The sequence below is a fragment of the Falco biarmicus genome, chromosome 6, assembly GCF_023638135.1.
Source record: "Falco biarmicus isolate bFalBia1 chromosome 6, bFalBia1.pri, whole genome shotgun sequence".
Taxonomy (NCBI): Eukaryota; Metazoa; Chordata; class Aves; order Falconiformes; family Falconidae; genus Falco; species Falco biarmicus.
The window spans coordinates 65,396,574-65,411,937 of record NC_079293.1 but is presented as its reverse complement, the minus strand read 5'-3'; the positions used below and the strand labels follow the sequence as shown (position 1 = coordinate 65,411,937).

Below are 15,364 nucleotides of genomic sequence, written 5' to 3'. Positions count from 1 at the left end.
TTTCTCAGCACTAACCAATATTTATAGCACTTAAAGCTATTTAGGAAGAATCCAAGGGGACATACAGCATCAACAAATGGAGCTATGTAACTGTAACTCCACACAGAAAGTAAGATAGTAACAAGTTAAATGTAAAACCCCTTCTTGGACAGATGGTTGCATTCCATGGAAATTAGTAGGAAGGTTAAAAAAAAAAAAAAAAAAAAAAAAAAAGGTAAAGACTTATCTCCAAGCATTCACATAATAATACGTATTATTAATATTACTAACACTAATACATAACACTACTGAAGTGACACATACTCCTGTAATAGTTTTTATGTAAATTAATTCACAACAGTACTGTTCAGTAACCATAAAAATGTTGAGCTCAGAAATGTGCTCAAGCCTGTAAAAGAAACCTGTAGCAGAAAAAGAAATGGACCTCTGTCATGATGTTTTTTTTTTTTTTGCTGTGTTCCTGCAAGAATAATCTAAACTATTATAATTTCCATTTCATGTATCAGTGGTGTCTGGGTGACAAATGCAAGAGTTAACTTACATTCTTCTTCCTTTGGATCGAGTTGTGTAACACTGACAGATAAGCGATCTACACGTTCCTGTAAGGAGTTGACTCTAAATGAGAAACTGTGTGCTTCATTGAAAAGTTCACCAAATATATCTTCAGCATATTTACCTGAAATATAAAAAATAAATAAATAAATAAATAAATAAATCAAGCTTGCCACAAGACAGCCAAATGAGTTTGCCTTGAAAGAGATTTCTAACTGCTGTTTAAGTAAATCTAAGATGCATGAGTATCGTTTGTAACAACCCGCACCTACTGAGCCCATTAAGAATGCTACAGAAAAGTAATTAAAAATTAAATATTTAATTTGTAATTTATTTATCAGAAATGAAATTATTTAATACATTACAGGGAAGATATTCACCTGGTATAAACTGATTTAACTATGCTGATATGCAAGGGACTGATTAGTTGCTTGGATATGTATAAAAGGATGATTTCCAGCATCTGAAGTTGTTCCTGTATGAGCAATAACTAATCTTTCCAAGTGAAATTTATCTCAACTTTTCTGAAAATGAAGCACAGCTTCTAATCTTTCTAATACGGAAGATCAGATATTTACATCCAGGTTAATTAGAAGCAGCGTATTCAAAAAATACACTCTAAAATAACAAATCCTACTTTGAAGGATCAAAATTCTAGTAACTGATCAACTTAGACTGAAGTAAAAGAAGACTCTCCTTGTCCAGTTCAATGGACATTACACATTTAGCCCAAAACAGCAGGAGATTGAAGTATCATGAGAAAAGGTCTACAGACAGATTACTCCATATAGTGCTTCTAATGTGCCCTGGACTCAACTTAAGTAGTCTGTCAGTGCCACTGAAAACAGATCACCAGACTGCACAGCAAAATTTGTAGCCACATTTGGGAAACACCACATGACAGTTTTTGAAACTTTCTACCATACCATGCATATATAATTTGTGTACTGTTTGTGCACTTACATTGGTTTTGGAAGTAAGAATTTCACAAATTCCTAACTACCTGGTTTGCACACAAGTTCTGACAGGTCCAACAGGAAAGGATAGTTATGAAAATTTTGCCTTTGGTGAACAATACATCTGGAGGTATACATAAAAATGAGAACATTTTAAAATAAACACATCAAAAGGACAAAAATGAAATCCCTGCAGATACTGTGGAAACTACTTAAAGGTACTATGTAGTAAGCACAAGGCCAGCACATACCATTTATTAGGACTTAGACAACAGCAATAGAAAACCAGCACGACTACAAACAACAGAATATAAAAGGGGCTATCAGAAGAAATGTACAGATAATAGAAAAAAAAGAAACAGAAATTAAGAAAATGGAAAGGATTGTAAATTCTGGCATACTAAACATAAAACCCAAAAACTAGCCTGAGGAACAGCTAGCGAACTAATAATAAATATTCCTTCAAAGGAACAAGAAAGGCTGCTAGGAAGTCTGCACAGCCAACTAGTAATGAGGGTATAAAAAGTACTCAGAGAAGACAACACCCCTGAGGATAAGTTAGTTTAACACTTTCCACTGGTATTCAGTGGAAGAAATTTGAGAGACCCTCATGCCAGAACTCTTTGTGGAAGGCTCAAAAAACCTGAAGGGATGATACAAAAATTACACAACTAAATGGAAAAAATGATCTGTAAAGTATCAGTAACGATTTGTAAGTCTCTGCTGAAAGGTAGCAAGCACAACAGTAATGTTCAAAATTTTTTCATGGAACATCTTGAGAGCTACAGGCCTGTTAGCCTGAAATCCAGACAAATTAGTATAAATGACTATGAAAAACTGAATTAGCAGACACCTGTATGACTTGTTGGAAAATAGACAACGCAGCTTTTGTAAAGTGAAACCTCTGAAGGGTCTATAAGCACACAGAGAGCCATTACTTACTTAGATTTCAAGAGAGTTTTGAAAGTCCTTAATCAAAGCTTTTTAGGAAAACTTAACAGACGTGGCACAAAAAAGAAACAACATGGCACAGACAAATAATTCCTTAAAAGGTACAAAACAGAGGACAGGAGTAAATCACTGGTCTTCACAGCTGAGAAAGGTGAGTTTTCATAGATTTCTCTAACGGGACCCTATGCTGTTCAAGACACCCATAAACGACCTGAAAAAAATGAGATTAAAGTTCACCAACAATACTCAATCACGGAAAAGAAACACACTGAGCATTATTAGTAAAACAGAAACCCCAGCTGGTTGAAGAGGCTTCCACACTGAAAAGCTGGAGGCTGGGAGATTAGTAGGAGTATCATACATGCTTGCCTGGCTGTCATTCTTGGAGCATCTGTTATTAGCTACAGTCAGAAGCAGATCAAAGGTGCAGCCATTCTTAGAACCTTTGTCTTTAAGTACCACTTCACAGTAAAATAGAGATGGAAAGTTAGTAAAGTCTACTTAGCTTGCAACTCACCTAACATAAGACTTTCTAATATATGTCTTGAAACTCTGAAAAGTTTATGTTCTTTAACCTGTATCTGAAGCAAGAGAAATTACTTAAAAATGTGATCCACTAAGAGCAAGATTACTGAACTTTTAATATGTATTTGCTAAAAATTTAATGCATTTCACGTAATTATTATATTCAGATATATTATTTAATTTTAATTGGACAACTCACATAATATTAAGACACATGCAAGTTAAAATAAAGTGTAAAATTCAATGTATAGAATAGAAAGTAAATTGCAGGGCTCTCAAATCCAGTAACTTCCCCTTTGCAGGTGTATTTCAAGGCTACAAATTTGTTTTATCCACATCCACCTCACTTCAGCAGGTTTAAAAATCACCTACCTCATTAATGAGGTCCAATTGCAAGTAAACTGTCTCAAAAATATTTTCATTATGTTGCATACAGTCACAAACATATTGCAAGGAATAATTTGCCTGTGCTTATGAACACTAATCCTCCAATGGGAAATACATTGAAAACAACCTGTTGCGTTTGAAGTGGTACACCAAACCTAATGTCTCTACCTATATGCCCGTTGGCAGTCTCTTTATTTAGCTCGAAGTATATTCAAATGCATGCTTTTTCAAACAAAGTAAAATGTTTGCTTTTAGTGAAATGCACAGCTTTGTTCAAAAGAATACTATATGTGAACGTATATGTGTATACAACATTTATAAGCCAGTGTTTATTTATATCACTGTCTCTGTGTGCATTTTATACAAATAGGTCTTCAATTTTCAATGGATTACAAAAGACAGGATTACAGGTGATAACATTGAACAAAATGTCATGTAAGTGAAAAAAAGTATAAGAATAAAACACATTAGTAAACAACGCTGATCTCACTCCACTTAATTTATGGGTAATATGTTAGAAGAGTAAGGAATCAAAATTAATTCCATTATATTGAATGAATATTCCGAAGTATTATTAACACTTCAGAAAATTTACATCATTATGGGGCTGCTTGATGAAAAACTCTACTCTTGTTTCATGTAGCATAACAAGAGAATGACAGTTGACTATGACAATTAACATAATGCCTTAGGATCTTGGTCACAGCTGGATACGTAATACCAGATTAGAAAGATCAGTGATCTTGTTTGCCTGTTAAATTAAATGACAACATAGACTTCTGCAGATAAATTGTTTCAACGTCTGTGAAAAGTTATTTTACTGTACTTACAAAACTTACTTAATTGACCAGAAATATACCAAAATTTGCTATTTTCAAAAAGCAAGTCATATTCCCCCCAACCTTACTAGCTGTTCTTCTCAGTCCATCATACTGGCATTTATTTTTATTTACAGTGCACAAGTTTTTTTAACTTAAATAAGAGGATACATTATTAATTATTTTTAATTAATGAATATATTATTCACCTGATTATTCTTTTAAGAACTTATTCTCTTGTCTGAAAGGGCTCTATTCACAATTAACCCTTCGTTAAGAAAGGGATGCAGGAATGCAGCTCCCTCTGGTGTCAGTCAATGTCCTTTTTTTGTGACAGTCAAATAAAATATCTCCTCCAAGAATGTGCACGTGTTTTAATAGCCTTTTCTGAACAATTAATTTTCCTGACATTTAAAACAGACCTATGAGCTGAAAATACTAGGTAGTTGCTACTAGCTGAAAATCAAATAAAAATAATACTGCTCACTGCCTTCCTCATTTTTTTAAAGGTAAACCCACCAAAACATGCATCATCCACTCCTGTTCATTACCATGGCAGTAAGTGTACAATAGCTTATAAAATCTGAAAAAACGACCGAGCAGTTTTACAGTTCTCCTCTTCCACCATTTGTTCCTCCTAGTTTGTTTTACCTCCTTACTTCCCCCCATAATTTCAAACATTTGTCCAGCATTGGGTTTCAATGACTAATTGAAATGACTAATTAGACAAATGACTAATTCCTAACTATCCAATCCACTAACATGAAGGAGTAATAAGGTAAAAGAAATGTTATGTGTCTTGTGCTGGGGGACTGGGTATATGTTAGATGAACTGAAGTCAACTACAATCACTATACAAGGTTCTGAACCTTATTTCAGGCTAATTAAACGAAGTGTGACAAAGATGTCTTGTAAGTCTTACATACTGTGTTGTAAATTCCTAGAACCACAATAACATGCTGCAGGATCAGGGCATAAATTAGCAGTCCCCTCGAAACTCCATCCTTAAAATCACCTGTCTACAGCATTCTCTATGCTGTATTCATTAGAAAACTTAAGGAAAGGGCACTTAAATTAATCATTTTATAACACTACATCAGTTAACACCATATTTAGTTACAGGCTCTCGGACAAGGAGTGGGACATGAGTCCTGAAGCAGGACTGGTGGAAGAAGCCACTTCTTTACTATCCTTTTGCATTTAAAAAAACAATAAAAAAAAAAAATCAAAGACAACCAAACACTCCAAACCATTCAACTGCATCTAAACTGGAAACGGCACCCCACAGATTGGTTATGGCAGCCTCTAGGAACCATGATCTAGATTTTAAGTAGCTATCTGGATAAACAAATTGAGCACCTAAAGCGCTCAATGCCATAAACCAGCACCGGTTTTGGAAACTTCAGGAGGATGACTGGCAAATCTCTGGCCAATGCAAGATGCATCAAGTGGGACAATCAAAATGAGACAATTGTTCAATGTTGCCAGAAGTGTTATCTTAATTAATTTAGCCTTAACTAATTTGTTAAGCTTCTGGAGCTCAGCGGGGAGTGGCAGGGTTAACACGTACACAAACAAAATCTAATCCAACATACTTATAATTGGAATTAAATTATGAAAATATTTAATATATTTTAAATATGTCATGACATTATTAAATGCAATATAAAACTGTTATTTAATTAAATATTATTGAATGCTATTTTAATATTAAAATAGTAAATATGTTGACATATTGAAATACATAAACCTCAAAATATTATTACAGTTTAAAAACATAGATTTGGCAATTTGATTTGTAAAAAAGATGTAGAAATTGACAAAATCCCAGAAAGAATAAGCTAAGAATTCAGTCTGTTACCTACCTATACGCTATCATTCCTTGATTTCTATTATTTCAATACCATTCACACACTAAACAATATTTTTGCCCAGAACATTTTCTAAAAAAATAACAGCACAGAACAAAAGCAGCCATAAAACCAGTCTCATGGTCCTGCTGCACAATTCCTTCCCAATATACCTACACTATGCAAAATTACATTATTCACTGCTGAATTGCTCCTTCCTACACAATACAGTGTATATATTAGAAAATATTCTTTCAGGATAATTAGTTACCACATAAGCCCTAACAATATATAACCAGGGTCCATTTATGCAGCAAAATAAGAAATTTATCCTAAGTCTATTAATACATTTTTCCTCCTCCATTAATTCTGACCCATAATTTAACATATCCATTGCCTGTTGATTCAGCTTCAGAGCCTCAGTACATTAATTTTATTTAATTTAATGTTTTAGCAAAAATCAAGGTATATCTGAGTTTCACTTGAAACTCTAGGCTTGTTTCTCATCAGGATCATTTCAGTCTCACAGCTCAGCAGCTAGGAGACTGAACTTTGTCCAAGGATTGGAGATAAGAATCTTGGTAGACCCTTGAGAATTTTAGCAGCCATGGCTGAGCAAACTGAAAAATGATTTACAAAATCTAGTTCAGTGATGCTAATTAGAAATCTATCATCACAGAGGTGTAAGGGCAGTCTACAAGGACTGGATTTAAGGACTGTAACAGGAATACCAGAGCAATGAAGAGACAACTTGATTCCTTTAGCCAGCAATATTGAACCAGGCATTTATCAGACAACCTGATGAGGGTATCAAAAGTATCAAATAAACTCTGTTAAAGGCCATCTCTGGAGCACGTCTGATGCTTCTTGTTGCCATCCAAGAAAAAGTCAGCCTTCAAAAATCTCCAGTCATGGAGGTCTGAGATACCATTTCTTATCTAAAACTGAGGAGCCCATCAAGTAAACTGGCTGAGATTATCCATTCAGAAATCTGTGAAAGAGACTGCTTGAGCACTGAACCTGAAGGCACCAGTCCTAGAGTTCATTTCACAGGGAAGTCTTGTTTTTCCTTTCCTTTTTTAATATCATTCGAATTCACTGCTCTGTGTAGGCAGGAAATTAAGGACAGGTAGAACTTTTTTCTGCTAACACATAGTGGTTTTCAATGAGGAATTACTGTCCGTTTGTTCATCCCCTCATTAGCATTTGAGGTGGACACAAAACAGCATTGCCAGTACTGACACTGCTGGGGAGACAACATCAAGAAATTAGAAGCCTTTGAGAGAATGGGGGTCTCTGAAAAGCTGAGTAAGCTTTTAGTTTTCAAGTCCATCAGTTCCCTCACCCCATGTGCGTAAGAACACTAGAGAAAGCATTCCCTGGCAACCATGGTAATAACGAAGAAAGAGGGATAACTAATGAAGAAAATTCAGAGAGAATACTGAATATGCTTGTAAGCACAGTGAGAAGGAGGACTCCCAGGGCAGGACCTGCTGGGATTCTGCTGGTTCTGGAACAGTGACTGAAGCTTCAGCTGCAGATCGGCAGACCTACCTGCAATAAAGTAAATAATGAGCAGGGGCCTCACCACATGTTGAAGATGTTGTCCCAACAGGATGAAGAGAGAGAGGCTGGTCTTTGAACTGAAAAGGCCTGGTTCTAAACATTAATTGCAGCCTCCAGACACCTTGCTGATAAGTATTCCTGGAGAAACATTTCCCACTTATTGAATGTTAACACCTTAAGCCGTGGCAATCTGAAGGTTTTCCTGAGGTGAGAAAACGTCTCTCACAAGATGAGCAGTGTTTAAAAACCTCTAGAGGATGGCACAGTAAGCAAAAAATAAGGAAGAAAAGTTAAAAGTGTCTCAGAGGGGGAGAAAAGGGGTGTGTGTGTAGAAATAATACACTCGAAAGTCAGGGTTTCACTCCTGAAAATGAAACAAAATAAGGGGTGGGGAAAAGAAATAACTAGGAGAACATGATAAACATAGGAAACAGTACGAAGAAAGACAGAAAGAGGGGAAAAGCTACTGAACGTTCAACTTTAACTGAAAATTGTTGTCACTTAACATAAAGGGTACTCTAGCTTACCAAACACAGTTATGCAGCGTTCTTTCTTTATACAGACGTAGAAGAAAAAAAGGGAAATGACATCCTGCTATGACTGAATAAAAGTTCTGGTTCTGAATGCCTACAATATAAATATTCATTAAAGAAACGTACTCAAAAGGAGAAATGTTCTCCTCTTCAGATGGTGGTGTCAGAGACCAGGGCCAAGAACAAAACCCATCAGTTGGGTTTCTTATGTGGTACTGAGATTCTGTGTACAGGGAACAGCTGAATAAAAGGAAAAACAATATTGGTCAATAGCTGTGAAAAAAATGGGGAAGTTATATGCACACAAGAGAACTATTTATCCATCTTCTAACAATGGCACAGCTGCACAGTGCTCTCAGTTGTGTTTCACATATGCTGGAATGCTATAACCCCACATACACCAACATATACAAATTCAGGCAGTACTGGATTAGTAATGTATCTGCAACATTGCTGAAAAAAAAAGGTAAGCACTTCTTCAGAGCAGGTACGGTCAGAAAGCAAGAAATACAGGGAAGAACGGCTAGGAAACTAAACCAGCTGTTGCTGCTGTCCAGAGTTTCTGTTGCCACAGTGCTAAGAAAAGCTGTCAGAAGACAGATCCTTTTATGAAGTTAGAGAAGACTGGGAATAGACAGGGGGGGGAAAATTACTTGCTGGCAATTTTGTATGTTTTATCAAGACAGACTGATGTGTTTTCATGCTCCAGGGAGAAAGGCAAGAACTATCACTCAAAGCAGAAATAAATCTCCTTTCATCTCTACTTTTAAAGGTCAAAAAAATTCTCAAACTGAACAATTAAAAGCAACACATCAAATAAACTATGAAAGGATTGAGAATTTAGATGGAGACACATAGCAGCTATTGCTGACATACTGATGTAAAGCTCTTTTCATTTCATATTAAAACACAGGAAAACAGAATTCCTGTCATTTAATAGGTATTGTTTCTGCATGCATGTCCTACTTACACATAGCATACAAGATCATAGAAACACAGTCCTATTCAGATTGAAAAGACCTCCAGAAGTTATCTAGTCCAACACCCTGCTCAAAGCAGACCCCATTAGATCCAGCTGCTTGACTAATCCAGCTGAATTATTAATATCTCTGAGTATGGAGATCTAATGACAAAACTCTACACTTAGCTCTTCTAAATAATGGGGTTTTTTGGTATCGTTTAAACTACTGGAGGCTTCAAATTCAATCACAGCACTCTTTGTCCATATATCAGAAGAAAGATTAAGAATTATATTGGTCTTGAGAGTCATAATGGCAGGAGAGTAATCCTCTATTTGAGAGCTGGCAATTGAAAAATCTGAGAGGCAGAAATGACAAAGTGCTAATCAGGTCAAAAACCATTCATCTAAGTTTGCATAACTTTACCATCGAAAGCAAAAGCAGCTCTAGTTTAAAGGAAATTAAACCCTACCAGAACACTCACTTTCCACTCTCAGAGTGAAGCCTCGTTTTGTCTACAACTTAAAGGCTGATTCTCAAACGTACACATTTTCCACAGAAAACAAGAAGGGAAGGACTGCAGAGAAGCTGGTTGCCAGGGGACTGCTGCGAAACCATGCCTGCTGGCTGTGACTCACAGGCAACTACTAAAATTTATCTGCATGTCAGCGGGCCCTGCTGTACACCATTAACAGTGACACACGAAGTGAAGACTGGTTATTTGGGTTTAAGCACATGAGACACAAAATTCCCATGCTAGGACTCCCAAAACTTTTTGAATTTGTACTGCTGCTAGCATAAACAGGCAGAAAAGCTGGAAGGATTCTGGAACAAAATACTTGCACAGGTACTCATACCTTTGTAACATGATCTCCATTTTTATAGAGCAATCCTTAACCTTGCTGAGAAATAAGGACTATTTTGTAAAACGTTCTATTTAATTGTAGGTAAAAATGTTCTTTTGTAAAAAACACACAGTATAAAACAAAACCTTACTTCAGTTGGTATAAGCATTGCCTGTAGAAAACCTACCAACACCATAATGCTATTTGGAGGGAACGAACAAATGACTGAAATAACAGGTCCTGCTCATCAGTGTTTAACTTGTAGAAAAATTCTGAATGACCTATTCTGGGCTTGCTGTTGCAGAGCAGACTAGTGCATTTTCTGTCCTTTTTTACCTTCCTTGTAATTTCCAACATTGCATACCTTTTTGACCACTGACTTGTGAGTCACAAGTTCATGACAGAACTCTCAAGTGAAAACAGCTAATTTAGGGCTCATCTCCATGCATGCAAGCTTCATGCAAAACCATGTTCCTTTTACAGAAAGGCAGTTTACATATTTAGTTACATTCCTTTGACAGTACCTCTCTGCAACTGTGCTACGCATATATGGCAAGGCATGTAACAAATGCGGCAGCATTCAATAAATATTCTTTTGACACCTTTTTTCTCCTTTAATTGAGTTCTTTCTGTTCTACTATTGCTTCATCCTGACCTCCTCCTGAGCAATTGTACACACAATGTCTGGCATAAGCTCTGTGTATCAAGAAAACATAGTGAAGGCAGCTGAATCTCAACAGGTAAGTACTGAGACCACATGCTGAGTTAGAACTTGGTGTTCTTTAAAATTGAAAACCCAAGTGATTGGTTTTTGGCTTTTAAGGTCAAACGAAACTTCCAAATGAAAATATCAAATGTAAATTTGGTATGTCACCTACGAAAGGAAATTCCCCTAGATGGAGTATATAATCAAACAATTTTAAAACAAGCAAACTAAAATAAATGAATGCAGTATTAATAAGAGTGACTTGGAAGAGGAGGGTAGTACACGAGTCTGAGAAGAGCTTTTGTTAGAATGAAGCAAGACCACAGACGGTGATCCTATACTGCATCCCAATCTCATATACTCTTGGTTCACTGAAAAGAATTTAAATAAGTTATTTTCCTTGCTGTTGCAGCAGCTATACTAATAATGTTCATATTTAAGTGCTGTAAGCATTCCCCTCTTCATTGCATAATTCAGTGTCCTCAATTAAGAGTCTTCAACCTAATAGCACCCTAACAGCTTTGAAAGGCTGCCAAAACAGTCACCATACAGTATACCATCAAACCAATAATCAAATTAATCTAATCAACGAATTAGGCTACATCACCTATAACTGTAAGATACTGACAGAACTGAAAAGCTTTTCACATTGTAGATGTATATACACTCATACTTTAGTATGTTGGTAGTCTTACCAATGTCCTAGTGGTTAAAAAGCACTTGTAGTATGGGAAATTCAAAATGCTATCATGCTGGTTCATCTGACAACTTTTTAAAGCTGCTGTAACTTGAAGGAAAAATAATCCAGACATGAGCCTTTTCAGAAAAATCCCTTTAGAGTTCTAGAGCTTGAGAAGTATTCACTCCTCTCAAATGCACTAAGGGAAAAATTGTTGACAGACGGGAGAAAAATCTTTACCTGATTGAAATATTACATGATAATTACATTACTGGGTTTATTATTTGAAAAGGCAACTACTTTTTTTTTCTGAATGACCACAACACGACCAAGGGTTTATGTTAACAGAACTTAGCAACCAGTGATATGTTCCTCATTATGTCATATTCCCTACTCAGGAACTGCTCTAAGATTAGCAATTACTGACTTCATTAACCAGATAGCTTTTTCTGTCATATCCCACTGGTAACAGAAATATATGGCTGAACAGTTTTAAGATGTGCTGCTGGAAATACTCCTAGCTTTCTTTCACAGAAGTCCATGCTAGTCAGCAGCCACCAAAGGAATACATGCAAGGCTCACCCACGATTTTCTACTGAGAATTTGGAAAGATGTTCCTACTTCAACCACAAAAACTGTGACTGTAAAATGCATTAGTTCTAAATACAGCTACTGGGACCATGTACTTACTTAGGCTACTCAGTTGTCTGATTATATTTGCCAAGGAGATATTGGTGACACATTCCAATTCATTCTTGATACCTCGCGGCAGAGCTGTGTGGCACAGGTGCCTGGGGTCTATGTTCCTTTTTACCAGTGGCATTCTGAAATGTATCAGAGGACCAGCAAACCTGTGAAGAAAGGAGACAAAATACTGTTGTAAGTTTAATTATATTTTAAATTCAGATGTCTAAAGTAAATTCGACTAATCCTAACAAGATAAAAATACCTCCAAAGTACTGATGGAATTAATTGCTCAGAGTACATAAATATTTTCTTCTTTGCCCAATGAAAGACTTTCATTCTTTCGCTTTAAACCTTTACCTGACTCAGATGCCAGTGAAGTGACAAGTGATTTTTTTACAGTTAATGCTTTTTTCTTCCCCCCTCCCGGCCCTGAAAAAAAACAAGACAGGCAAGTCTTTGCAGTTTGAAATCATTAAAGAATGACTTCCTTCTTGATGGACTACTTCCTCATTCAGGCCAGGCAAAGTCCAACAACAAATTCTGTTTATTGTGAAGTCAAAGTCAAACTAGTTGCCTATTCCAGCAGAAAGGTAGATATGATCCATTCATTATTTCATGTCATGTTACTAGCAGGAGTCACCCTTCTAGTCTAAACATTACTTCTAAATCATACCTAATCAAAGTAAGAAAAAAGAACGTTTCCCTTCCATCTACACTGCTACTGACAAATTCAGCTAAGATGACACCTTGTAAATACAAAAGTCCCCGCAGGAAAGTTGTAGTGCAAAGTCCTCCTCCACTCAGAAATGCCACCCCTCCACACCTTTCCAGATCCACACATGTTAAATTGATCAAGAGTCTTTACTAGTTCTACAGACAGCGTAAGGATCCCCTCAGACTGTAAATCCCAGGCCTGTAATTTTCTGTACTCGTGGCACTGAATGGAAGGAGTTTCCCAGGGGGCAAGTTATGTCTCTTTAGTCTTATTAGTGCTGCTTATTAAGATTGGTCTACTAAAACTTTTCTTCATAAAAAATGGATTCCCTAAAATTCTGTAATTTTCCATCATCTGTCATGTAAAACTCTGAATGACAAATGCAAACCTGCTGTTTGACATGCAGAGAACGGATACACTTGATACTGGTACAGCTTGGTCTCCCTTCCCATTGCAGAAGAGATTACACTTTCTCCAGACAGCACGGCAGACAAGTTTTCTGCAACACAGCCTGCAGTCCTTGTCCATCAGCCAGAGCGCCTGCCACAGATTCATCTGTCCCCTGCTTAGAAACTTTACCACAAAATGTTCGCAAGGAACAGCTAGGGCTTTGTGTTGCACCACAGGATGCATCTTCGCTACAGTATGTATTTAGCCATTGTTATCCTTACTTGGTCGAAATGCAGAGATTTTTTGGATAAGAATAACACAAAGCCATGGTGGTAGAGCTGAAATTTTGCTGACCTAGAACAGCATAGTGAATTAAAAGAGTCAAAGACGACTGTAATGGAGTATTTTCCTCTTGCAGACTGATTAGATTTCTCCTTGCCACTTCTCATGGGAGTATATTCTTTCACTGAAGCCAGCGTTCATAGCTGAGGGACCCAGGCAGGATCTTTAAGTTTACCTGAGAAACACCTCTGGGTTTCTAGGATCTGCTTAGACGTGATTCATTGCATTTCAACACTATGCCTACCACCTTTAACTTCTTGAGAGAAAAATCAAAAATAATTTATGCTTTTGAGGAATAAAACCCAACAAAATAATTCTTCTAGTCATTGGCTTAAGGGAAAGACTATACAGCTGATAAATTTTTGTACTTAAGTTTCTCAATATTAACAGTAAAAATTACAGAAGTGTGCATAGGGGTAAAGTATAAGAACAGATTTTTATATTTATTTTCTAGGAATACCCCAAATCTTTCTAGTCCCTAAATACCTAAGTACTAAAAAGCTAGCTGCTACATACAAGCTAAATGAAATAAAAAGTGCAAATCTGAACAGTGTCTCAGATAGAAGCAATGACAAGCATCTATAAAGTGAGACCTTAGACCTGCTGGTATAAGACACAGGTGTAGCACGAAGCAAGAGAGATCAAACAGACCTCACCAGCAGAGCTTCTGCTGTCTTAGGAACATGCAACCTCTCTCCCCCCAGCTATAAGACCCTGAAGAAACCTTTAACTACAGGTTTGTTATCGCAGTTCCCCAAGAGAAAATAAAGTAACCATTCTGTCACTGTCAAAGAAACTCAACAAATGATATGTGAGCAATGTTCTACTGAAGCAATTAAATATTAACTCCAGAGTTAAGCCCTTTCTTGATTACTGCTTTAGTGATACTGCTGTATAAGCAGCACAGTAGGTAAGTCTTAAAAAGAAGTCCAAACAAGTATGTAAAGAAACATCACAGAAAAGTAAACATCTACACATGAAAGAAACTGATATAGTCCTTATTTCTATCTAATATATATATGGCTTATAAAGGTAAAAAAAATAACAAGCATGAAAGTGGGTTTTGGCTAGTGCACTTTTTCTTTTGTTTTCTTAAATAATCAAGATGTTAGTAAGTAATGATATTGCTCTCTGTCTTTGATTTTCTATCACTCATGAAAAGAACTGCCCGATTTATAGCATGTATAGATCACAAAGCTTCAGATGCTTAAGTGACAGATTCTTTAGAAAACTGTAATAGCAATAAAAAAATATTCTTAAAAGTAATTCCAGCCAACTGTTCGCTAGATTTTAAGTAACAGTGTTTTGAGTGTGTACTGCCTTCTACCAGTCTCATTTGTCCTTAGGACAGAACAAGTAACAAAATAGCTGAAAAGACAAGTATTGGCCCAAACATTTTCTCCAGTAGGCATAAAAGATGTTGCGCAAGCAGAGATTAAGCCAGAACTCCCCGGACCTCAAAATGTACAACTCTGAACATGAATAAAAGTCCAGTTAAGACAATGCAAATTTTCTTGCTTTGACCTCTCCAGAATTTGAAGAAAATCTACTCTTTGATCTTTTTCCTCTCCAAACCCCAGAAATACCATTTTCTAGTATCTGAATAATGCAGTTGTGGCTGCCCTACCCAAAGATGTAGTATAACAAGAAAAGGTAGCAGAGGGAATAGTAAGTATGGTAAAAGATACAGCTTTAAAACAAGAATAAACTTGGGAGACAAACAACAGAAGATAAAACTGACACCCTCCAAATCATGCATCATGTTTGAAAATTATGCAAAGCCTGAACAGAGTGTATTTCTCCGTTTCCCACCAAAACAAGAAGAAGGAGGCAACGAAGGCAAGTATCACTCAAACATGCTTAAAGCAAAGGAAAATTAAAGTGAAATTAAACATTTCACACA

At 36.4% G+C, this 15,364-nt stretch overlaps 1 protein-coding gene across 2 annotated transcripts in view; it reads right to left on the bottom strand.

Moving 5' to 3' along the window:
* Positions 1 to 15,364, bottom strand: part of WASF1 (WASP family member 1) — a 99,985-nt gene that overhangs the window by 17,364 nt on the left and 67,257 nt on the right. For both annotated transcript variants that reach the window (XM_056344588.1, XM_056344587.1), the window contains exons 2-3: positions 12,018 to 12,178; positions 542 to 676 (exon numbers count right to left, since the gene is read on the bottom strand). In XM_056344588.1, the coding sequence (XP_056200563.1) occupies positions 542 to 676; positions 12,018 to 12,150 (268 nt within the window). In that variant the 5' untranslated portion in view covers positions 12,151 to 12,178. The remainder of the gene's footprint in view (positions 1 to 541; positions 677 to 12,017; positions 12,179 to 15,364) is intronic.